The sequence below is a fragment of the Spinacia oleracea genome, chromosome 4, assembly GCF_020520425.1.
Source record: "Spinacia oleracea cultivar Varoflay chromosome 4, BTI_SOV_V1, whole genome shotgun sequence".
Taxonomy (NCBI): Eukaryota; Viridiplantae; Streptophyta; class Magnoliopsida; order Caryophyllales; family Amaranthaceae; genus Spinacia; species Spinacia oleracea.
In genome coordinates this window covers 109,111,919-109,139,664 of record NC_079490.1, presented here as the reverse complement: position 1 = coordinate 109,139,664, position 27,746 = coordinate 109,111,919, and the positions used below count along the sequence as shown (strand labels likewise).

Sequence of the window (27,746 nt, the reverse complement as noted above, 5' to 3'; positions counted from 1 at the left end):
TAATCGATTTATATGGGTGAGTATTACAATCAACTTTTTAAGGTGTTTTTGAGAAGCACTAGCAAAGTTCTGATGTAAAGGTGTTTGATCTTGATCTTCAATAAAAAAAAAATGCACGTTGAGTAGTTATTGCGCTACATAGTACTCCGTACTTTAATTTGTTAGTAAAAGTCAATAACATCTTACACATTTGATTTGGAACACTTCATCTTTTGGGGTTTTTTTAAAGTGAGAAATACTATTTGTTAAACGTACAAGGTAAGTGAGGTGCTTTCTTATAGAATTATGATTGGCGTTGAGGAATTTGACAACGGTCTATATAGGTGGACAAGATGTCAAATTTCTTTTAAAGATTTAGTGACAATTTTATGTGAATAGGGAGTATGCATGATCATATAGGTGGTATGATAATCATAATGGTGTTAGAGGTATTTACTTAATTGGTTTATTTTCTTAATTATGAAGTACCTTAATTAATCTTGCTACTTTTTACGTCTTCGTTTTTCAAGGAAATTGTTAGGCGAGCATACTATTAAATCAAATCAAGATCTGTCAAGTTGTAAAATCAAAATAATAAGGTATTTTACTCTCATATTTACATCCTTAAGTATAAATTAATAATCATTATGAGAAATATTTTAAAACCACAGAAGAGAGATAGATTACTTTTATTCAAGTTTTTATTCCTTAATTAATATTAACTAGATTTGGACCCGTGCAACGCACAGATGAGATTAAATTTGTTTACGGAGTATAAGTAATTACTCGTAAATAATAATTTATAAATATAAAATATATTTTAAGTAAATAAAATCGATTTATATTCGCTATGTGTGTTTGAGAAAATATAAGGTACAAATTAAAAATAACGACGTAGTCAAATTTAGAATTTTAGTAAAACATAATTAGTTAAAATTAACCACTTAAGCATGGTGTTATACTACTTACGTAAAATACAAATTTTAAACTTGTTATTTTTCATCTTATTTTCATTTTTCCGGGGAGAAATTATGTTATAAAAAAATAAGTTAAGTTTAAAAAAGAATATGAATTACATGATTTCATCTCGAAAAGAATCTTTTTCAAGATTGTCATGGTAGAAAATTCTCTGTCAACGATGTTACGGAGTATTAAAGAATTAAACGTCATAACAATAGTTTTAAAATGATGTACACGTACGTGAAACATGTACATTACGGAGTGCTATTACACTAATATATACTCGCTCATATCCATGAAATTTTTCCTATTTAATATTCATGCGGCCATATTTAATATTGAGTGTTAAAGAGGGAGATGAAGTAGAAAATGTTGAATAAATATATGAATTAAATGGTGAATAATAAAATAAAAAATTGTAAATAAAATAAAATTATGCATGGATGAAAGATGGGGTGACACATGTCATCTAATCATCTATGGTTATCCTTTTTAAATAATATGTATAGATATGTGTTTAATGTTTAATTTATTTCTACGCCATGAGAATTAAAACCCAAACAAAATCTGAAAGGATCATATCATTATATCATGTTAGAAAGGCGTACCTGCCAAAGCTACGGCCAATACATAATTCACAGGCACATTCTCCACAGGTTCTCCCCAATCAGCTTTGGGTTTCTTCAACTTTACTGCGATCGAATTTTTGCATGCATTTTTAATCAATCAAATACTGAGTAGCACAACCAACAATTGAATATCAGAAAAAAAAAATAAAAAAATTGAAAGATTAAAGAGGAGAACCTTTTTCAAATGCAGCTAATTTTTCCGTGTACTATTTAGTTTCTTGTTTGGATAAACTTAGAATATTCTTCATTTTTTGACACCTTATTTGCGGGAAAGACATGGGAGGAGAAGAGATGAAGAGAAGAGAAGAAATTAGGCAAAAGATCAGAAAAATGAAGAGAAGAGAAGTGAAGTGTGAGGAAAAAAGAAGTAGAGTGAAGTGTGAGGAAAAGAAATAAGTGTGAGGAAAGAAACAACATCTAAATTCAAATAGAAAGATGATTATATACCCGTCAAAAAGAAGAAGAAAGATAACCATAGAACTTAATTCCCTTGTTATTTGTTACTTTGTTAGTCATTGATATGAGAATGAACATGATACACCCATGACCTACCCACCATACATAAAAAAAACTAAAAAGTTACTTTAATTAATTTTGCTTCCAAAGTTTCAAAACAAATGAAGTCCAAAGTGTAATGATGGCACTGTGTAAAAATATAGAGAGGGAGAAAGCTTGAATTGATTGATTGAGCAATGCTCAAATATATAGTACAAATTATGTACTGATGTACATTCATTGCTTATGTGCATCAACTGCCTGACAAAGGTATCCATTCATTTCCTAAGATCGAGGTTTGAAGTGGGAAAGAAAAACAATATACTAACTGGCCAGCTCATGCTAACTTAGGTTGCAGTGTAAAGAGCATAATATAAGGCTTTTATCACACCAACTGTAGATAACAGAAAAAAATAATGGACAGAGCAGAAAACTCCTTTAGAAATATCATATCAAGTAAAGAGAGGATAGTTCTCTACTACTCTTTTAGATATAGTACAATGAACGTAAATCAATTAGGCATGAGACTTTTGTAAATCAAGGAAACTAATGCTACTTCTGTACTTACGTAATTCCTAAAGTTTTAGGAAGAGGAGTTTATGCTAAACTCTAATTCTTAGACTTATTTATTGTTTTAGAATTATAGTGTAATTCTAATTCCTAACACACTGCATGTTTTACTTATCCTTACGTAACGTGATTTATGAAACATGCAATAAATTATAAATCTCATATAGTAAGACAACAGACCTACGCACCACGAGGGCGTCAAAATCGCAGCCATGCATGTATTTGCATATACATGCCAGGGGCAATTTGGTACTTTCGCGCACAATTTGAAATTGCTGAGCAAGCAAATCCGTTTGCCTACATGGACTCCGTAACGGCCAACTTGTCATCCTCACTCACTCCTCACTTGAATCATCTTCCAACTTCTCTCTCTCTCCTTGGTCGCGATTTCTGAAAACCCAAAAAACGAAATCGAATTTCCAAAAACAATCACTCAAGGTGCGTTTGTTCTCGGAGGAAGCATTCAAGTTCTAGTGACTGAAGTTCTCGCAAGAATCACTAGGAATTTGGTCGAATTTGTGTTCGTGAAAAAGCCCCAAATTTTCGAGGTAAAACCCTAATTTGAAATTAATTAGGGTTTTTGTTTATATATTTGAAATTATTGTCAATTGTTTATAGATTTGGGCTTGATATGATTTTTGCATAATGTTTGCATAAATTTTGTCAATCCTTGAGCAAATGTTTGCATAAATTTTATTAATTCGCACTAATTTACCCTATTTCATGCGAGAATGGATTTTTGTTGATTTCAGCTGTGAATTTCTTGTGCATTAATCCTGATAAAGATGATAAATTGAATGTGATAAAGTGCTTGCATTATTCCTGATAAAGATGATAAATTGATACGATTTAATTAATTGCTTGAGTTGGTTTCATAATTCTGTTTAAATGGTTGAAGTAGTTTCAATTTCTTGGTTAAATGGGAAATAGTGTTAGGTTTTTTGTCCAATAATTTGGTATTGGTATTTGTAATTCATCGAAATAGAAATTGGTCATAATTTTGTTCATAATGAAATTCTGATTGATTTTTTTAGAATAAGGTGGTGGCATGCCTTGTTGTGATGGTGGAGGTGGAGGTGGAGGTGGTGGTGGTGGTGGTGGTGGTGGTGGATGGGTCTGCTAGTTGTGATGTATGGTATCGATGTATGGTATTTGCAATTCATGCCTTTTTATCTTGTTTTTTTATTGGTGTTTGGGTAGTCGGAAACCGGTTCTATAAAAAGAGGAGTATGTTGATTTGATTGAATGCATGGTATTTGAAACAAGCTTGTAAGGGTTGTTGCCGTTGTTGTGAAAGTGTTAGGGAACCCCTACCCCCGCTTCTTGTTTGTCAGTTGTTTGTTGTTAGTTGAATGTTAATCGATGTTAATCGAGTTTGTGTAGTTTGAGTGTCCTGGTATTAGTTGTGTAGTTTGACATTCCTGGTTTAATTTTGTGTAGAAGTTAGTATGGGGAATTTAAAGATGACGAAGAAAGGGGGTGGTTCAAAGAAAGCTGGGAGAACCCCTCCGAAGAAGCATGTTGTGAAACCTAGTGCAAGTGGTAGTAGGAAGAAGAAGAGGCAGAAGCTGGTGTACCAGGAGGCAAGTGAAGATCTAGATGGCGTACAATGCAGTGAGGAGGAAAGTAGTGAAGAGGAGTCCTCCTCTGAGGAGTGCTCTGCTTCATCTTCTGCGTCATCTACGGAAGGGTCAGAAGGTCATTCCTCGTCTTCATCTTCTTCGGAGGAGGAGGAAGAGCCAAGAAAGAGAAAGAGGAAGAAGTCCTCGAAGAAGGCTTCGAAGAAGGCCTCGAAGAAGGTAAATTTTAGTATTTTAAGTATTTAAGATACATAATACTAAATTTTTGTTTTAAATTAAATAAGTATTATTTGCAATAAAATATAAATTTAAATCAATTTAGTATTATGTTAAATAAGCTTTAACACGTTTGCGTAATATATTTTTAGGTTTCGAAGAAAAGGAGCAAGAGTGCCGGGGAGATTGTCAAGGCACGTAATCGTGTTGTCTTGACGCATTTAGGAACTTGTGAAAAGGTAAATTGTGTTATTTATGTTAGATTTAACATTTGAGTATTAGAATTTCTTTAGTAATGTATTATAAAAGTTATAAAAGTTATATGTATTTTTTATAAATATTTCTTAATCAGGCCCCTAAAATTATTTGCAGGGTCGAGTCGTTCGTCAAGTTAATCAAGAAACTGGATGATTCAAGACGGGAAGAAGTAGAGAAAATGGGTTTCTCGGGGTTGTTGGAAATGAAGTTGGGGAAGTTTGACAGGAGATTCTGTTACTGGTTGATGACCAGGGTAGATGCTGAGGGCCATGTAGAGTTTGGGGATGGGAATGTGTTCCGGTTTACCCCCGCAACATGTTCAAAGGATTTTTGGGCTGCCAATGGGAACGAAGGATGTTCCTGCACCTGTGGCAATTGATTGGAAGGATCAGCAAATGGTACGTCCTGCCATTGAGCTGTTTAAGATGTACGGTACTGGAGTTGCTGATCCTTCGAAGGATATGGTGTTGTTGGCGAAGGTAGCCAAAGTTGTGGAGGGAGAGAAAGATTCAGCGGGGGAGGTTATACCTCTAAGTACCCCTGGTGAGAAGCTAGCATTTAGGAATGCGTTCTTGGCTGTGGTAGTGGGCCACTTACTTTGCCCTACAGCCATGTGCACCAACCTGTCACACAAATTGATGGCTGTTGTTTCGTTGGGTGGTGCGGCAGAGGAGTACGATTGGTGCACGTGGACTTATAATAGGCTGATGGAACGTGTGGAAGTTTTTTTGAAGAGTTTTTACGACGATGGTTATGCTGGTGGATGCGGTGGCTGTGTTGTGGCCTTAATGGTAAGATTTGTGTCACATATTAATTAATTTATTTGATTTTATATAACTGCAAATCTAGTTCTAATACTTGTGTGACTAAATTTGCAGACATTTTACCTTGATCGCTTGGCGGGAACCCCCGTTGATGTGGAACCTTTACCTAGATTGAAGGTTTGGGGGAACCTGGAAGTGAAAAAAGCAATCAAGAGAGACAAGAGAAAAGGATACGACTATGGTAGATCCAAGGTAATACAAAATTGGTGGTTGTTTGATTGAAAAATATTTAGTTACGTTGTAATTAACGAGGTACTTATGTATTTGCAGTCAAAGAAAGTGGTGTATGATGGTGAAGTGAGAAACAGTGTCAGTGGACTGACAAACAAGGAAGTTGACCGGCGGATTGATATTGTAGATGAGCCGTTGACCGGCAAGGGCACGGAAACTGATCCTAACCTCTTGCCAAGTAGGGCAGATGTTGGCAACGCAGGGGGAAACGCTGGTGTTTCCCTCTTAGGAAATTTAAGTAGAGATAGTGCCGCTGTACAAGAACTGGCGCATCAGGTATTTCTACTTTAGCTTGAATTTTTGTGTTATTGTTTGTTAGGGTTAGTGTAATTTATGTGCAAACCCGAGTTGTTTTGGAGCGTATGATTGTTTTGGATGTGTGCAATGTTGAGTTGTTTTGGTGCACCATGTTTGGTTTGTGCAGGTACTTGAGTTGTTCAAACCCGAGTTGGAGCGTATGATTGTGAATGCTGTGTCCGAGAGGGAATGGTTAGCGAGCGGTAGTGGTATGGGTGTTGGTGGTGATGGCAGTGGGTGGGGTGGTAGTTTGGTTGGCACTGGGGGGTTTGTTGGCAGTGCTGGCAGTGGTTGGGTTGGGCCTCGTGGTGGGTTGGTTGGCACTGGTGGGTTTGGCACTAGGCGGTTTGTTGGCATAGGTGATTACGGTGTTGGTACGAGTATGGGAATGGGAAGAGGGCCTGGTGGTATGGGAATTGGAAGAGGGCCTTTTGGTTTTCCTGGGGGTATGGGAAGAGGGGGTGGTGATGATGTAAGTGTAGGTCTAGGTCTAGGTCCTCCTAGGTTTGAGAACGCTCCTCGTCAAGGCTACGATGCTGCTGCTCAAGCACCGATCGGCTTTGATGCATTTGCAAGTGGAAAGAATTCAGGAGGATCAGGAGGTTCAGGAGGATCAGGTGGAAAGAACAATGCTGGTGGGGGTTACTCAGCAGGCTATTCTGGTTCGTTCCACTATAACATTGGTGGTGGGGGTGGCGGTGTTTCAGCTGCTATTTCGAACGGTCTCTCGACTGCTGCGGCACCTGTTTCTGAGAGACAGGTCGAGGAAGGTCCTGTTGGGATGGTTGGAATTGTGGCAGCTTCGTGTGTGAAGCTAGCTAATCAACTTTCTAAGGAGATGCTAGACTCAACAACTGGATCTTCATAGAAATCAGACGCCGCAGCCGTTCCACCGCAGCCGTTCCACCGCAGCCGTTCCACCAGAAAGTTGAGCAAGTGACAAATGTTGAGCAAGTGACAATTGTAGATAAGGGAAAAGAGAAAGAAAAAGAGAACGAGCCAGCAAATACTCCCGGGACTGGGCCCAAGAGAGTGACTAAGCCTGCGTTGTCTTCTACTGTGTATGAATTGTCTACGAATCCACAGAGAATTACAGCCTTTGCAAACCATGTCCTTGTATTCATCCGATCTTGGCGGTCATCAAGGAACATCCCCACCTGGTATGAATATTTAAATAAATCGTTTACGTGTATTTATACTTATTGAATGTGGCTCTAATTGTAAATGAATTGTATATAGCCCGGGACCAGAGATGATTAGCTGTGATGGTGGGGTGGCTGATCAAAGGGATTGTTACCACACATTGATGGCGAGCTAATGTGTGAGTACCAGGTATGTTCGGATGGCTTCCTTTCTGTACACTAAGGTGTGGAGAGTGAAGGAGTTCGTTGGAAAGAGTGAAAGGATATTGCTGACTCCTGATTTTGCCGTAAGAATTATCGGGTTAACTTTATTTTTCTTTCCCATCTATGTTGGTTTGTATTATCTGACTGTTGTTTTTCTTGGTTCAAAGTTAAGGGTATTGGAATCCAGAGACTCCAACTACATCATAGGCACCAAGTACGGCAAGGTTCTGAAAAACATCCCGTTTACTTCTCTAGCGACGGTATGTATTTTGGTTTAATATACGTGTGCTTAATTTTTAAGTGAAGCAGTTATAACGGTACACCTGTGGTACAGGTTTTTGTCCCCGTACTGGTCAAAGAACATTGGTGGGGTGTCTGTTTTGACATTAAGGGGAAGGCAATAAGATTGATTGATTCGATCTTCAAAAACCCAGCGGAGAAACATGCCGATAACCTTAATGACCTGGTAAATGTTCAGGACTTGACTTGTAGTGATTTTCATAAATTTGTAGGAGTTTGTTGAGGAGTTTGTTAAATGTAGTGAATATTGGTATAATCGTACCAGGTTAATGCAATGGATACCATGTTCGAGGTGAATGTACCTGGATACCAGGCAGGGACAATGAGCAATTGGCGTACTGAGGTCATCAACATAGCAGGCAATGTGGACAAGTAAGTATATATGTGGTTTATTTGTATTCTTAATCGTGCCTGTAAAGTTTATTATTTGTTTGACTTAAAAATGTGTAAATGTGTTGTAGTAAGTCGTGCGGGGTTATAATGTTAAGCTGCATGAAGGCATGTGCGCCTCGGTTCGTGGCACAGTATGAAGTGGTAAGTATAATTTTCTCAACTTCAACTTCAAGATTTTGTGTGGTCCAACATAGTAGTAGGACTTACATTTTTCCTGATTTATGTAGCATGATTTGGTGAAATTAAGAACGGCGTTAATGCTTGACGACTTGCTGTCGGAATACAATGACGTCAGTTACGCCATGCTTGAAGCAATGCTGCCTCGAGCTAGGACAAGGGGGGTAGTAGTGGTTTGCCCTAAACTGGTTCTTGGATGATTCATAGTATTTATAATTTGCAGGATAATGTGGGTGTTGGATAATTTTGTGATCATAGTTGTTGGATAAATTGTTATTAATTTGTAAATTTGGTAGTTGGAAGACTTTGTTGAATATTTAGGATGTATGTTGTTGGAAGACTTTGTGATCATGGATAATATTGTTGTTGGAAGACTTTGTGATCATGGACAAGACTTTGTGATCATGGATAATATTGCAGGATGAATATTTCCAGGCTTGGCTTGTTGAATATTTCCAGGATGTATTTTTTTGCAGGATGCATATTTCCAAGTTATATGCAAAATATGGCCCAAATTATATGCAAAATATGGCCCAAAGTCTATGCAAAATATGGCCTAAATTATATGCAAAGTATGACCATATTCGCACCATTTTTATCAAAAAACAGTACCAATTTTGTACCCTTAACACCATAATCATACACTTAAATACCAATTTATATAACACGAATACCATTTTTAAATAATGAGTATCATTCAATGTAAATGAATTGCATTTCCATAAAATTGAGTACCACTTTTGTCACAAAGAACACCATTGTTCTATTAATAAAACCATTTTTGATGACTATGTACCATATTGGAGAAAATAGTGGCACACTATTTATAAAGTAATACCATTTTTCATAAAACAATACCATATATAAATGGTTAGAGTGAAGTATGGTTTAATTTTAGAAAATGATTAGAGTGAAGTAAAGTAGGATTAATTTCTATAATCAGGATTAATTAAGAGTGTAAATATTGTTTGAAATTAAGGATATGATTTAACGATTCGATTTATGATTCATATAAGATTCATGGTTATTTATTTGAATAAGTAATTTTTGGATGATTCGATTTATGATTTATAATTATAATTGAGAGAGTTAAATAATGATTTGATTATGATTCGATTTCACATAACGATTTCACATAATGATTCGATTATGATTCAATTTCACGAATGATTCAAATTTACGATTCACATAAGACTCATGGTTACTCAAGCGAACATGGTTCCCTCTAAATCATTTGAATAAGGGTGATTCGATTTATGATTCGGCATATGATTCCATTTGAAGAATCGACTTAAGAATAGAATGATGGTTACTCAATTTGATGGTTAATGACTCGATTTAATGGAATAATTAGGAATCATAGTTTAATCAATAAAATATGGTTAATGACTTAATAATCAATCCAATTACAATTGCTATATTATGATTTTAATTATAAAACATAACTTTTCAAAGATAACTTAATACCATTATAGATATCTTAATACCAACCTTATTAAAGTAACTACCACTTTCTTTAAACATAACACCATTTTTGACAACACAGTGCCACTCTTTTTATAAATGAATACCACTTTTACCTATTTGAATACCATTTTTATGTATTTTGAATTAAATTTGGAAAATGGTTAAGAGTGATATATGGTTAATTTTAAATTTAGGGTATGTAATTATAGGTGAGAGTTAAATCATGGATAATGATTCGTATAAAATGATGAATTATGATTCACGATTCAATTCTACGATGAATTCAAATTAATGATTCAAATGTAGAGTTTAATAAGGTGAATGATTGATGATTCAATTCCATTCCAAACTAGGATAATCGGTAATTATGTGAATAAGGATGATTGGATTCATGGTTTAATGTTTTGATTAATTAATTCGATTTATGTAGTGATGTAGTGACATAGTGTTACTTAATGGGGTTTAGGGTTTGGGGTTTAGGGTTTAGGGTTTAGGGTTACATGGTGTAAAATTTTATTCTGTTTTTGAATGCCATTTTTTGGGATGACTATGTGCCTTTTATATTATTGGATACCATTTTTGACAATATAATTCCATTCTAAATGTATTTTAAACCATTTTTCAGAAATCAATGTCATTTTTAAATTATTAAATACCATTTTAGGAATTGGAAATATTGTCAATTTTGAAGTTAGAGTTAAGATTTTTAATTTTGAATTTATAGTTAAAAAATATATTTAAGAGTGATATAAGATAAATGGTTAATTATTTGAATAAGATTGACCCTAAGGTTGATAGATTATTCGATTTCTAATTCGGTATATGAATCAAAAATCATTCTAATGATTCGATATACGATTCGATACTTTTACTTATAAATAATGATTTGATTATGATTCGATTTCACATCATTCGAATAATGATTTGATTATGATTCGATGAATTAATGATTCGATTTCACGAATGATTCAAACATGGTTACTCAAGAGAACATGGTTCCCTTTAAATCATTTGAATAAGGGTTAGTGACTCGATTTAATGATTCGATTTATGATTCCATTTGAAGAATCGTGAAACATGGTTAGTGACTCGATTTAATGGAATAATTGGACTTAATCAGGAATCATAGTTTAATCAATAAAATTCATGGTTTAATAATCAATCCAATTACAATTGCTATATTGTAAATGGATTTTATTTATAACTTTTCAAAGAATATTAAAGAATCCCATATTGGAAAACGGAACACCACTTTTTGTGAAACTAATATCAATAAAGATAATTTAATACCATTATTAATGAAGTAACTACCACATATGTTCATTTTAACACCACTTTATATAACTGAATACCCTTTTAACCTATTTGAATACCATTTTCAATCTGGAAAATGGTTAAGAGTGATATATGGTTCACGTAAGATTCATGGTTAATCATTTGAATAAGGATGATTAAGGATGATTGGATTCATGGTTTAATGAATTGATTGATTTACTATGATTCATTCTACTATGAATTATGAATTACGATTCTAAGATTCGATTCCATCAAAAGTATGAATTGCGATTCATGATACGATGAATCGAGAGTGACATAAGGTAAATGGTTAATCATTTGAATAAGGATGATATATTATTCGATTTCAAATTCGGCCTATGAAATCTTCGGCTTAAAAATCATTCTAATTATTTCTTATGATGATTCGATATACGATTCGATAACAATACTCGATTTGATGGTACAATTAAACTACTTAAATATTTCATAAAATAAAGTACTTAAATATTTCATAAAATTAAAGTACTTAAGTATTCATAAAATATTTTAGAAATTAAAATTTTTGATGGAATATTTTGGGTAAGTTATATCTTGAATAACACCTTTAAATGAGTACCATTTTTGTAACAGGAGTACCATTTTTATGTAAATGAATACCATTTTTTGTAACTGTGTACCATTTTTATGTAAAGGAATACCATTTTCATGCAAATGAGTACCATTTTTATGGGCCATTTTTATGGTCCATGCAATATAATTTCATTTTTATGTAAATGAATACAATTTTTATGTAAATGAGTGCCATTTTGGATCGGATAGTACCATTAGTGATAAAAATCAAGGTATGTTTGAATATGCCAATTTTGAATATAGGCCTATTTTGAATATGGGCCTATTTTGAATATGGGCCTATTTTGAATATGGGCCTTTGAAACTATGCACTAGGATAATGTAAAAATGTACCAAATCAAATGTTTAAAGTCTCCCACAAACAAAGGAAAAGTAAATCACAAACACAACAACTATTCCAATTGAGTAAATCACAAACACAACAACTATTCCAATTTAATGACTTACAAGTCCTTAACCTTCGCCATTTCCTCCCAACAAGATATTTTGTATAAATCTAGGAACCACCATCGTCGCCTTTGAACCACCATCGTTGCCTGAAACAGGTTGCATAGAAACACTTCCATTTTGCGTAAACGAAGGAAAATGGTTATTATAAACAATAGCAGTGTTGTTGTTGATGTTGTTTAGTGGACGAAACTGACCTACGGAGGAACACCCTTGATGAAAAGATGACGACCCAGGATGGTACGAGTTTATAACAGGGATCGGATGGCCCATTTGAGAAGGATGGCCCACCTCAGAAGGATGGACAATTTGAGAAGGATGACCTATTTGAGTAGGATGGCCCATTTGAGGATGCACCATTTGAGAATGCCCCGTTTGAGGAGAACCAAACGTGACATGGTCCCCAGACGGGTCTATGTAGCCATCAATATATCCATCGAGGAGAACCAAACGTGACATGGTCCCCAGACGGGTCTATGTAGCCATCAATATATCCATCGCCAACATATGCTCGTTGTTGTTGATATACACATCCGGGAGCTGAAACAGGCCGGGCATAGTACCTAAAGGAACCATCCAACATTTGTATACCACCAACACTTTGTACAAATTCCTGAAAACAACAGTGAAAATAAAGATCCAACTTGTCCACTTATCCAATTATAATCCAACTGAAACAGACTAATAGACTTAATTTCTGAAAATAAAGATCCAACTGCCAAAACCAAATCAAATCAAATCAGAAAGCTTAATTTCCAAATCAAAACAGACTAACAGTGAAAACAGACTAACAGACCAACTGCCAAAACCAAATCAGAAAGCTTAATTTCCAATAAATGAATCAGAGACTTAATTTCCAACTGCCAAAACCAAATCTTCTGGTTCTATTTTACTAATAGACTTAATTTCCAACTGCCAAAACCAAAACCAAACCTAATAGACTTAATTTCCAATTGGTTCTATTTTACTTAATTAACTAGCTTAATTGTTTAATTCTTCTGGTTCTATTTCTATTTCTTATTCTTCTTCTTCCCCTTAAACTATATTTCAGACGAAAGATGAACTTGTATAATGAAAGCTTTGTAAATTACCTGTTGGGGTGGCTGGGGATGCACGAAGTTTTGTTGTGGTTGTTGTTGTTGCGGATGCACTATAAGTTGTTGCTGCGGATGCACTATAAGTTGTTACTCATCAACCTTCTTGCTCTTCCGTGGCTTCCTCGGTGCTGGTGGCTTCCTCGGTGCTGTTGGCTTCCTCGGTGCTGCTGGCTTCCTCGGTGCCGCAGGCTTCCTTGGCGCCGATGCCTTCCTCGGTGCCGCTGCCTTCCTCAGTGTAGCCTTTGGTTGAGCTGGAGGAGGACATGGAGGACAAGGAGGGGGACAAGGAGGAGGACATGGAGGAGGACATGGAGGACAAGGAGAAGAAAGACCAACATCATTGGTTGAGCTAGGAGTTAGAGTCTCTCTGTTCATTAGTTGTTCTTGGGTAATTGGCCGCTTCAGACGCTCGGTACATGACCTATACCGGTAACTAGTAGTCCTGTGGGCCGGTCTTGGAGGTATTGGAGGATCTAACAAAGGAATAACCTCATTGCCATTTGCTTGGACCCCATCTAGGCCCACATCTATGCTTTCAAGGCTAGAACTGCCACCAACATCATCATCATCATGATCAAAGCCACCTGTTAAACCAGCTGCAATTGCATCCATTGCATCTATTCTATCATTGAAGCTTCCTGATAAACCCCGAGCAAAGCTGCCAGATAAACCTCCAACACTTCCCGATACACCACCACCGGCACAACTTCCTTCATGTTCATTCGTTTGTGGGGAATCAAACACCATCGTACGTCGTACCCCAATAGGTTGTAAATGGCCAACGGATGAGGGGGTCAATTCCGTACCACCTTTCTCCAAACACACAGATGACGGGGTACCAACTACAACATCCTCATTTTGCCTTTGCCTGTCAAGCATTGCAATCTTCTCATCCAAACGCATTGCCAACAAGTGAGATATTTCAACAACAACATCCATCGACTCTTTGTAGGTAGCTGCCCTTGAAAGTAAAGGCTCAAACAACACCATTAGCTTATCGTACCTGTCAATATTAAACATTATATGTGAACAACAGATACACATTGACAACATGTACACATTATGAGGTATATCAGTTTTAATAAAATAATAATTCTTACCTACACACAACTTCTGTCTTCAATGGGTCGTGGTACATCACCCTGACCTTCGTATGCTTCCTTTCAACATCTTTCCGCCAACGACGAAGTATGTACTTGCCAGGTATTTCAGTCTGGTTATTCAAGTCATAAACCAATATCATATGCCTACACATTATACCGTGACATTCAAAGTGCTTACAATCACAAGATGCTTCCTTGGTAACGTAATTATACGTTGCAACAAACTTCGTCTTATGCTTCGTAACAATCTCCTTCCTTGCGTGTTTAGGCTTTATCCAAACCCTATCCTCAAGCTCGTACTCTTCAACAGACTCATCCAAAATTTTCTTGCTCAAACACCGCACATACAGTACCCTACTACACTCTCTTTGGACCTCATGAAATTTGGCGTCCGTGTATGATTTCTGGAAAAGTTCCTCGGCTGGGAAACAGGTGACAATTTGCCTTAGATTTCTCGCAGTGCTCGTATCGGCCATACTTTCTTCATTTGCCCTTGCCTCCATTGCTTCACAGTAAGCCTCAACAAACTCATACAAATGACTATGCTTGTGTACAAATTGATCGAAAAAACTGTTTATACTTTCAACTCGTTGGGTCGTCTTCATGCCAGCCCAAAATAAATGCTTTACATACGCAGAAACCCACATGTTCCTTTCCGCATACAACCCTGATCAGATGAATTTCACCAACAACTCAGGTAACTGATCAGTTGCACAGATCATAAGCACATATCAGTTGCACAGATCAGGATCACTGATCAGGTAAACTGATCAGAGCACTGATCAGGAGCACTGATCAGGTAAACTGATTAGGTAAACTGATCAGAGCACTGATCAGGAACACTAATTAGGTAAACTGATCAGAGCACTGATCAGGAACACTGATCAGGAACACTAATCAGGTACACTGATCAGGAACACTAATCAGGTACACTGATCAGGTACACTGATCAGGTGCACTGATCAGGTGCACTGATCAGGTGCACTGATCAGGTGCACTGATCAGGTGCACTGATCAGGTGCACTGATCAGGTACACTAATCAGGTGCACTGATCAGGTGCACTGATCAGGTGCACTGATCAGGTGCACTGCACAGATCAGTGGTGGTGTGCACATGTACATCAGATTAGGGTGATCTTTCCTCATTTTTTTTTCGCATCAGTTTAGATTATTTTTTTCACATTTAATCCAAATTAAATATACAATTCATCTCCAAAATAAATATATAATTCACAGACGGAGAATGTACCTTCAAGCCAATCATCATCAACCTGGTACCTCTCCATCACTGTTGCCCAATTTAATTCAAACTCATCACATGTTAGACTATCATATATTGCCCGCTCCAAGTTTACCTTTAAATCGGGGTACTCTGCATGCGTTCCAAGCTTCCTACTAAACTTCTGAAGAATGTGCCATATGTACCACCTATGACATGTATTGCTCGTGGTTGTTCTCAAAGCCCTCCTCATCGCGGGATCTTGATTAGTCAATATCCTAACTGGGGCTTTACCACCCATACATTCTAACCAATTGCCGAAAATCCACTCGAATGTGTCACTATTTTCATGCGAAACAAGCGCACATCCAAGTAATATGCTCTGACCATGATGATTTACACCAACAAAGTTCGCAAACAGCATTTTATATTTATTGGTCAAGTACGTACTATCAAAGCAGACAACATCATCAAACTCCTCATAAGAAGCTCTACTACGAGCATCAACCCATAAAACATCCTGCAACATCCCTTTTGCACCTTGCCGTTACACGTGAAAAAAATCAGAATTATCTGCTTTCATCTTCTTAAAATAGTCAAACATTGCCCTTGCATCACCACCACTTGTCCTTGCCTTCCTCACCTTCGCAACCACTTCATTAAGATCCTTCCGTAGGAAAGGCATTCTACCTCTACCATTCCGTTGCACCGCCATTAAGTTATAAGTTTGAGCTACAGACATACCAGATTGCGAACATACATTCGCTTGTCTCAACACATGAGGATTTTCCCTTAAACACTTCTTTCGGTTATAAGCAATAATCCTAGACTTACTAGGGGCGGGGTGATGATTTTCATGAACCATTACTGCTCTACGTATCACCCACTCTCCTAACTTATTTACACTTGCAAATACATGTACGGGACATTGACATTTCTTAGACTTGCGTACCCCACTCCCAATTACTTCATGGAGTGAATCGGATGCCTTGAGCCTTCTTTCCGGCACACCATAGCACTCACAAGTCCACAAACAATTACGCTTCTCTTTCCCGATTCCTTTCTCTTTATCAGAACCAACCAAAGATTTCACCGTACCACAACGACGGGAAATACCAAAACCCTTTTGTTTGGCATACCCCCTAAACTGTTCTTCAATCTCCTCCCAACAAGGAAACACCATACCAACCTTCAATTCAAGAACTTCCTCCTCTTCCCCATAGGCAGTTACAACCATTCGCTTTTTCGGGGTTGTGAAACAATCCTCACCACCCTCCTACAATTACATTCAAAACCAAGCCCACCCCAATTAGCAATCTCAACCAATTCCAAACCCAACAACATTAAACCATAACACACACCATAAACCCTAAACCCTAAAATAAACAATCAATTTCAGAATGTTTTAATATTAATTAGCATCATTAAACCAGTATTTATTTTAATGATTAATTAATTCATTCAATCATTCCTTTTAATGATTCATTCAACAATAAATAAATTCATAAAATCAATACAGATAAATAAATTCATACATTATTCAGTTGCTATACAATTAATTCATAAAATCAATACAAATCAAACAATTATTACCTTGCATCGGGAATTTACAACACGAAATAAAATGAATTACAAATCCCTATAACATGATTGACAATTTGAGAAACAAATGAATGCCCCAAATTTGAAAAAAAAAACCCAATTAATGCTTTCCAAGTTCATACCTCTTCCTCGGAGGAGGATTGTGGTTCATACCTCCATATGAAGTCTTCTTCTTCTTCTTCTCCATCAACCTCGCGACTACCGTCACCAATTTCGTCACCTAATTCAGCCCCAGATCCCTCCATTTCCGAAATTAAGTCTTAAACTAACCTCACGGAAATGGTGGTCGAAAATAGTAAAGAAGAAGAGGAGAACAAGATGATAAATTATGAATTTTTTTAACGGAATTCTGGGTTCGAAAATGGTGGTCGAAAAAATGGTGGTCGAAAAAATGGTCGAATTGAAGAAAGAGGGGAGGCTCAATTGAAGAAACAGGAACTCAACAGAGATAGGAAATGAATTTGCCAACTCAGACTCTCCGTTACAATTATTTACTGTACCGTTATTTTTTTCCCCCCAAAACCATATTCTAATTATTTTTATCTTTTTTTTTGGGGCTGGCATGTTTTTCCAAATACATACCAGGCATGTATTTGGACTTCCTCACGCACCACTGCACCAGGCAACCACATTATTTCTCCGTGACCACATTTAATGTTCATGTATGCCATCACTATGCTACTACGTACGTACTTCCAAACTTTTGAAAGTTCAAACTCACCCCTAAACAACAAAATCATAAACCCCGTCAAAGACAATCTTTTTACCCATCGGATGCATAGTCACTTATACGGATTATCATTTAATTAAAATATTTTAATTTTATTAGAATAATTAGTATAAAATAAAATAAATAAATTAAATTAATCAAAATTAAATTTCGAGAAAATTTAAATTACGAAATTAAATTTAATTAAAATTGTTCTTCAACCGAAAATTAAAACAAAACGAAACAAGTCAATTGCCCAAGGCAAGTCCCATGGGCGCAAAGCCCATGCCTCGCCAAGACTGCATCATCGCAAAAGCTGACCGCAGGCATGGTCAAGGCCATCGCAAAACAAGTGTAGACAAAACTCGACCCCCGACACATTGTGTCATGGGTTGTAAGTGGGTCCTACCCACGTAATCCACTATGGGTTGTGTCAGGATGGGTTAGGTCAGACATGACTCACTTGAAGGAAATAATGCCCTTGGTCCAAGTATGCATTCTATGTTAAGTCTAATATATGCGGTTCAGAATTAATTAACAAGTTAATAATTCAGTGAGATCAAGTGAGCTGAATGCCTAGCTAGAGGCCGCTTCAGTTCAAGTGGAATTAATGATATTAATCCACAGCTTACTCTTGACTGAACCCGTAGGGTCACACAAATAGTACGTAAACGGATCAAGTATTTAATGGCATTAAATACTCCATCGATGAATATTCGGAATCGACGGATCTTGGTTTCAGTGGGAGCTGAGATCGCCACAGGCAAGAAATGAATACTCCGGAAACGATGATATTACCGGAAACGGAAATATGGATCGTATCGGAAATATAAATATTATCCAAGTCGTAGATGTTGCCGGAAACGGAAACATGGTACGTATCGGAAAATATTATCGGAAATGGAAATATTACCAGAATCGGAAATATTGCCGGAAACGGAAATATGGTCAGAATCGGAAATATTATCGGAATCGGAAAATAATTCCGGAAACGGAAATATTAAATATTTGTTCGAAACGGAAATTAATTCCGGAATCGGAAATGTTAAATATTGTTCGTATCGGAAATGAATTCCGGAATCGGAAATTTAATCGGAAGCGTATCGTACGAATAAGCATCGGACGAGGCCTGCCGGACGAGGGCCCAGCACGAAGCCAGGCCATCGCCCAGCAAGCCAAGCGCGCCACACGAACAGCCAAGGCCACGCCAGGCCCAGCGCAAGGCCAGGCCCAGCAGGCCGTGGCAGCGCGCACAGCGCGCGCAGGAGCTACGTGGGCTTGTAGCTCGCGTAGGCCTCGCTGCGTGGGCTGCTCGCACGCACGCGCATGGGCGGCCCATCGTGGCTGCCGTGTGTGTGTGCGTAAGTGTTTGTGTTCATGCACGATTCCTAAAACGTGCAGAGTTCGGTTAATGATTAAATTCCTAATTCTATTTGATAAATTAATTAATTAGAGTTCTTGTAGGATTCTAGGTTTAATTAATTTGTATCTGGATAGGATTCCAATTCCCTTTCCATACCCCTATAAATATGTGGCTTGGGCTCACAATTTATAACGAGTTTTCAAGTATTCAAAGTGAGTTTTTGAGAGAAAAATTCAGTCACACATCTTGCTCAAAAGTGCCGAAAATTCTAGTACCTTAAGGGCGATTCTAGTTGGTCAATCTTAAGGCGGATCCGGACGTACTGTGGACTATCTACGGAGGGACGACACTTGGAGTCCTAAAGACTTGTTCTTGTTCGGTTCGGGCGCAGCTAGGGAGGGCACGCAACAAAGAGTATGCATCTAAATTATGCTATATGATTATGTGTAAATAATATGTAATCCTGGGTTAATGGTTGTTTCCGCATGATTTATGTAATATCATATGTATCATAACCTAACATCACTGTCCATGTAACCAAATGGGTACGGATAACACGATAAAAAAATGATATTTTTATAGGATGTTAATTGATTTTTATACCTAACATGAAATTATGGGTGACAGGTGTAAATGAAAATGAAAAATCCACTTTGAAAAACCCAGAATTCTCAAAATCTAAGCCTAACTATGACTTTTCGAAGGTTTTAGTTTTTCGAATGCAAAATTTCGTAAATTTAAGATGTTAAATTAAATATTTGCGATTCTTGTTGATAAATCTTGAATTTTTGATTGACCTACTGTATATGTTTAACAAGTTTGAATGCCTAGCCTTGTTAATTATACAATCTAATTTGTAATTATGATTAATTTGTTGAAAATTAGAATAATTTAGAATTAATTTGATTTTCATAATTAATTATAATTTAATTAGAAACCTATGATTAAAAACCACCATAAAAATTGTAAATTTATGATAAATTTTAAATTTTTATGACCTAGACTTGAATCCATGTAAATCGGAAATCAATTGAATAATAAACTTTCGATTTTTCGCCCTAAAATTATGAAATTAATATTATTTATTAATTTGTCATTAATTTTAAATATAAATTTTAAATTTTTATGCGATTCGTTCATATAACTTGCACGCACAAAGCAATGGACGCTTCGTGTTACCCTTAAGGGGTGTTGTATAGTGCGGGCATGCGACGACGAGCAAGGGAGCTCGTCGCCCGTGCGGCACGAATGCAATGAGCAAGGGCGTGGTGCACGAGCACAAGGCAGCAGCCCTGCCTTGTGTCGTGGGCCACGAGCTATGAACAAATGGGCAAGGGCGAAAGGCAAGCCAAGGCAGTCGCGTGTGGGCAGCAAGCGAGCTGCGCCACAACGCGCGCTGCCTCGCGCAAGAGCGCGCAGCCTCGCGCGCAGCGAGCGCAAGCTCGCGTGCCACGAGCGCTGCGCCCAGCATTGCTCGCGCGCACAGCGATGGCTCGCGCGCACAGCGAGCGATCTCGCGCGCACAGCGAGCGATGTCGCGCGCCCAGCGAGCGATGTCGCGCGCCCAGCGAGCGATGGCTCGCGCGCACAGCGTGCGATGGCTTGCGATGGAGATGCAGCAGCTATGCGACGAGCGCATGGGCTGCGCGCACATGGCCAGCGATGGCTGTGTGCGTGCGGCCCATGGGCGTGCAATGCGTAGGGTGTTTGCGTTACGATTAGATCGTTTTGAATGTTTAATTTGAAAATTTCAGTTCACGTAATTTTAATTAATTTTAAAATTAATAATTTAAATTATTTTCTTGGATTTTAATTTTGAATATTGTAATTATAATAAATGTTATTTATTCTAATTATTTTACTAAAATTAAAATCATGAATTAATTTAAATACGACTGAAATTAAATTAAACTTTTTGGATTCAATTATAAATTTATATGAGCTTTAAATTTTAATTAAATTTGTATGTTTCCGGTTAGACTAGAAATACATTTTTATGTTTAAAATTAGTAAAGCATATGAATTTATTGGTTTAAGTGGGAGCGCTTTTTAGTCATAAACTCTTGATTAGGTCTACAAATCCTTAAGGTTAAAACAACTTGATTAGAATTAATAAGGACTGAATAATTGGTAGATTATTGGTGCCCTTGATTAATTGCTGCAAATATTTACGTGATGCATAATGTGTTTTACTAACCAGCTATGTGGGCCATTCATGATAATGAATGGGTGAATGGTATATATTGTATATGTACTGTTTTGCAGGTTATGAAGTGACTAGTATGGCCCAAATAGGATAGAAAATATGGTCTGCGTACCATTAATTTGAATGTAATTGGTCTAAGGTACCAAAGTTATTTTTCAATTCAAATATGGTCTGCGAACCATCAAATAGTTGTAATTAGTTATAGCTTATCCTATTTGAAGAAAATGGTGCCTCCCACGGAGATTTTCAAGACGGACTTTGAAGTCAAAGCTTCAAGATGAAGTCGGGCCATACTAGATCACATTTATCTTATGCATGTTTTAAGTTATTTATTGCTTTTAAATATGTCTTAAAATGCATGAGATCAAAAGCTTGATTATGTTGCATGATTAAGGATTTTAGTTCACTTAAAATCTAACCAACATAGTAAGAGCCTTAAGTTCCAAACTTAAAAATTGAGTTAAAAGGTGCCATGCCAAAATATACACTTGCTTGGATATCCTTTACATCAATCTAGTAATAGTTTTCGCTCAGCGAGGTGTTACTTATTGGTCCTAAAGGGGCAAGGTACACAAATAATTGTGAGTACATGTTAGTTTTGGTGAAACTCAACGATATAAGTAAGGAGTCCTTTTATGTCGTGGCAAAATCGATAGGTTTACCTAATAAGTTCTTAGACGTACCTATCAACCAAGAGTAGTTTCTAGACTATTAGCAAAAGGCTTTTTGCTTACCTAAAATGTTTTAGAATTGAGTCGACAAACTGTGCTTAATTCTTCAATGGTTTTAGGGTCTTGGAATCATTTTATTCACACCTGCCGGAACAATAAAATCGAATAAAATGCTAATAACTTGTTTGAATTGCATGGTTGCTTTAATTTCAAGTTATTATTCATGATAAATGTTTAGACTTTGCATGCTTCAATGTATGTTTTAATTATTGTTTATAATTAAATATCTTGCACTACAATAAATCCTTTTAGAAAGGTAACAGTAAATTTCCTCGATTGGTAGTGAATCCAAGAACGATTCACGGAAAAGAGAGAAAGTGAGCAATTTAAAATGTACGTTTCTTATATCGACTTTTATGGTTGTTTTCGAATATCAAAATCGAATGGCAAACCAATTGGTGCTTGTGAATTCAAAATACACTGTAGTTTTGAGATCATAAAGCATTGAGCTTAAACGCTCAGCTTTACCAATGGTTAACAACCTAAAATCCTTTTTCCATTTAATTCTCGAATGAGTCTAGTTCCTAGACATTCAAATAGATCGATTCTTAGAGAACTTTAGAAGCTTCTGGTAAGATCATCTAGTTGAAACAGAATATTCAACATAAATTAAAATGGTAAAGAACCTTGTTGGTGGCATTGGACATGTCTAACAAAGTATAAAAGTCAACACTAAAGAATTCAATTCTTAAGACTATAAGAAAGGGTACAAGAAATAGGAAAACGAGGAACAAATGAAAGGAATTTACGATTCCGTTTCTACCTATAAGTTTATGTTTAAAGAGAAGTGACCTAGCAATCAAACTTCCTTGGTATCATATACCGCTTGAGGTTCTTACTTCGGTAAGAACTCAAACAATGGAAGCTAGGCTACACTAATAACCTACAAGTGGGAAATGAAGCATGGCAATGCTACATTAGTTGTAGGGTCATCTAGTTTGTTTTAAGTCCTTTCAAAGGCTGGAACTTAATGGCTATTTTGTTCCATAATCAGCATACCTAAATTTCTGCTTCAAACACAGAAAGACTCACATTCAGAAGAACAAAAACAATGCTTGTTTGTTTGTTTATTTGAATGAAATGGTCAATTACAGGTTGAGTCAATATGCTTGATTAAAACAAACAACTCTTTAAAGAACTTTACTAGGTTCAAATCAAACCCTTGATTTGAGTTCCATTAATCTTTGGCATTGTTGCTTAGACCATATCAACAAGTTAACATTCATAAGCTCTATTTTGATGGACTTTTTGAAAGTTGGTGGATTTCTAGATCAACTTAAGACAAGCTAGTCTTACTTGTTGAAAGTAACAAAGAATATGAACTATTGTTAGAACGCCTAGACGATAGAGTTCAAAGCTAAAGAAAGGTTTTATGACTTTATTATTTCACATGGATTCGAGTGAATATAGGTTTATTTACTCAAATGTGATATAAGTTGAATCTGTTTGGCTAGTTCAAAGATTCAGAAGTATAAAATCCACTTGGCAAGAAATCATAAAGATCTAGGTTAGATCATGTTGATGATTACTTGAGACCAAATATGATCATCAATGGCTGTGTGTTGTAATTTCACAATCTAGGTCCATAAGATATGGCATATCTTAGTTAGAATCAATTAGTACTTGATTCGATTAATGATGAATCATAAAGACTTTTCCTATAATTTCTAAAACAAAATGCTCAACTACCACCAAACTAAACCAAATTCGTCAAAGCTATTGAAAAGTAATTTCAGAATAACTTTTCATAAAATATATCTAGAGAGTTGCAAAACTCAGTGGGAGCTTAGTGTTTGTCATTCGACAAACTAAGGCCCAAGTATAGATATATGTTTCATTGTGATTTATTCAAATGAGACACAAGGGTATTGTTTCTACCACGAATTTTTGAGAACATAATGTTTGTTTGCTCGAAATAATGTCCTTTTGGAGATTCGTTTCCAAAATGACAAGTGGGAGAAAATAGACCTCGAAAGTCTTCGAGGCAAACAACAAACATAAACGGACATTCCGGAGGCTTTTCGAAGTGCTTCAGAAAATCCGAACTTATTCTGTAAAGACTTTACAAGTGGCTTTAAAGAATAGACATCTCTTAGAAGACTTTACAAATGCTTCAAGGAGAACAAGAATATTCAAAGGACTTTCAAGTGGCTATTGATATTCTATTGTTTGATGTTCTATACCCAAGTAGGCATAGAATTCAAGTCACTGAAACTATGAGATTCTTCTATTAGATAGTGAAGAAACATAGAGATCAGGTCAATGAAACTATAAGATTCTTCTAAATAGTAAAGAAACCTACAACTTGCAGTCAAACTATTATCATATAGATTAATGAGTTTGTGACTTGTAAGAAAGCTATGACGAAATATAGATTCCCTAAAATGGTTAGAGGCCATATATAGACTATATGTTTAAATGGTTAAAGGCCATAAAACATACTCAATGTTTTGATGACAAAATTGAAATTTTGTTGATTTGCAAGAATAGTTTCACACCTATTGGTTGCAAGTTTGTTTTAAGGATAAAAACCATCAAACATGGAATTGTGTTCATGCACAAAGCTAGATTAGTTGCTAAAGGTTACAAGCAAATTCACGATGTGGATTGTGTTGAAACCTCATGCAAAATCGTAATGCTTAAGTCTATAATTCAAGCAATGATTGCATATTGGTACATATGGCAATTGGATGACAAAACATCTTCCTCAGTCAAATGTTGGAAGAAAATATGTACATGGTATGTCATAGGATTTGTGGATCCAAATAAATGCTTGAAAAGAAAAGCTAGTTTATAAAATCTAAGTACAGATTTAAGCAAGCAATTGGGAATTAGAACTATATTTTAGTGAAGCTAATAAGTATTTTAGTTTCATAAAATATACATGATTCTTATAGATATATAAGAAGTTTAGTGGGAGTACGTAAAACTTAAAATGGTCCTATGTGTATCACACACATATCTCTCTATTGTGAAATAACATTCAAATGCTAATTACTTAGATTTGAAATTATTCATCAATGATGGACCATGGCGAAACTTAGTACATACTGGGTATTAAGATCTATTTACAAAGATCTTATGATATTGTTTTGAATTAAGTAATGGCATTTACTAAATCAAACACGAAAGACTCCATTGGAGATATTCGACCCATATGAATAAATATAAGTAAAGGATGTTTGAACTATGTATAAGCATTTACTAAGTTAAACATCAAAGAGTCTAAATGAGATTCTTAACCTATATTATATGTCAAAGAATTTAGCTGAATTTAGTATCTACTGAAACTAGATAAGTTAAAGTTACATGAATAGAATTCAATTGGGAAATATTCTGCAAAAGAATTTATCATGTATGATATAATATGAGGATCGCCAAAAACGTATCGTATGACTTTAGGCATGACGAACATTAACCAATCTCTATTGATCTAAGTGAAGATCAACTAGATTGAGATCAAGAATACTTATGGTACCTGAAAAGGTACATAGGAATAGTTCTTGATTCAAGGAAATAAAGATATGCTAAATATTGATGCTACACGCATAAACACTGGCAAAGGATCAAGCAAGACCCTTTGGAGTTAACCATTGATAAGGACGAGCTATAGAGCATCGTGTTTTGAAAATGGCAACATGGGTTGGAGACCATGAGTTGTTGCGTGGGAAATTAAAATAATTAATTTCTATGTTCTAAGATACAGCTGGAAAGTCTTCCACATGTCTGTGAACTGCTTGGATAAGTAAATCCAAACAAAGCATCACTAGCAACCTAAACAGTTGAAGTAAAAGTGATTATTGCCTAAGAAGCAATAAAACAGGGTTGTTTAAAGTTCTTCACTGAACTTGGGTAGATCACCTATCTGCTGGCTTGATGGTTCTTCATTGAAAAATGCGTAGAACCACTCTTGAAGCAAGAAAAACGTCTGCTAACTTGATGGTTCTTCATTGCAAAATGAGTAAAACCACCATCGAAGTAAGAAAAGACTAGATCACATAATAAACAAACTCGAAAAGATCTTATCATCATATCTCGAAGAACATTCGATGAAAAGGATATTAAGATTGGCAAAGCATGATAACTAAACCTATGCAACAAGTGAGAAGCAACACTCACGTTGTAGCACTGGAAATCAAGCATAGCTTTGAATTCCATGAATTGTTTTAGAAGATGGGTTTGAGGCCCATGGTTATAAAACATTGGGGTTGAACATTTATCATATATGCAATGTATTTTCATATTCCATTTAATCTTGGTTTAGTATTAAATGATGAGTCCCTTCAAATTTGACGATATATTCAAGATAGACTGTCAGGACCAGTCCTGTGACTAAGAAATGTCTATCAAGTGAACTTGAATGTCAAAGGTTGAAAATGGTCCCTAGTCGGAGTTTTCTATAAAATTGGACGCATAGAAAATGTTAGACGACTAGAATGCAAGATGACTAGTAGTTCTGTTTCTTGAACTATGTGGACATGGCAATGTCATAATCATTTGCATAGATACTTACTTTGGGAAGACTAGTATCGGACAAGACCTATGAAACTTTACTGTAAGAGATGAAAATCTGTCATAAGTAAATTTCATTAAAATTATTAGACACTAAATCCTCAATACCTGAGTGATTTGAGATTACTTGTTTGAGAACTGATTGCTTTGACGTTGACCAACCGTCGCACCGTAAAAGGAGGCTATAAAGGCAACGCTCAGGTAATCACCTATCAAACGAAGTCTAATCTCAAGATCGCAAGATTGGGATTGTCCTCCCATAAATCGGGATGAGATGCTTAAAAGTTGTACAAGGCCACTCGGAGAGCTAGAAACTGTGAAATGCATGGCCGTGCTCGGATGAATCATAGGCTATGATTATCTGTTTATTTGATCAGTTGAACTCTGAAACCGAGGAACACCTCTGGACATAATAAGGATGACAACTCTTACCTTATGTTCAAGAGCAAGCATCGAGCGACAAAGGAACTAGGAAATGCACACTTGTCCCTAAGGACAAGTGGGAGACTGAAGGAAATAATGCCCTTGGTCCATGTATGCATTCTATGTTAAGTCTAATATATGCGGTTCAGTATTAATTAACAAGTTAATAATTCAGTGAGATCAAGTGAGCTGAATGCCTAGCTAGAGGCCGCTTCAGTTCAAGTGGAATTAATGATATTAATCCACAGCTTACTCTTGACTGAACCCGTAGGGTCACACAAATAGTACGTAAACGGATCAAGTATTTAATGGCATTAAATACTCCATCGATGAATATTCGGAATCGACGGATCTTGGTTTCAGTGGGAGCTGAGATCGCCACAGGCAAGAAATGAATACTCCGGAAACGATGATATTACCGAAAACGGAAATATGGATCGTATCGGAAATATAAATATTATCCAAGTCGTAGATGTTGCCGGAAACGGAAACATGGTACGTATCGGAAAATATTATCGGAAATGGAAATATTACCAGAATCGGAAATATTGCCGGAAAAGGAAATATGGTCAGAATCGGAAATATTATCGGAATCGGAAAATAATTCCGGAAACGGAAATATTAAATATTTGTTCGAAACGGAAATTAATTCCGGAATCGGAAATGTTAAATATTGTTCGTATCGGAAATGAACTCCGTAATCG

At 36.3% G+C, this 27,746-nt stretch overlaps 1 protein-coding gene across 1 annotated transcript; it reads left to right on the top strand.

Moving 5' to 3' along the window:
• The first annotated feature begins 4,096 nt into the window (after positions 1-4,096).
• On the top strand, positions 4,097-5,066 carry LOC110776814 (uncharacterized). Its single transcript, XM_021981374.1, has 3 exons — positions 4,097-4,432; positions 4,582-4,668; positions 4,782-5,066. Exons 1-3 carry the CDS (start codon positions 4,097-4,099, stop codon positions 5,064-5,066), a joined length of 708 nt encoding a protein of 235 aa, XP_021837066.1.
• The last annotated feature ends 22,680 nt before the right edge of the window (positions 5,067-27,746 follow it).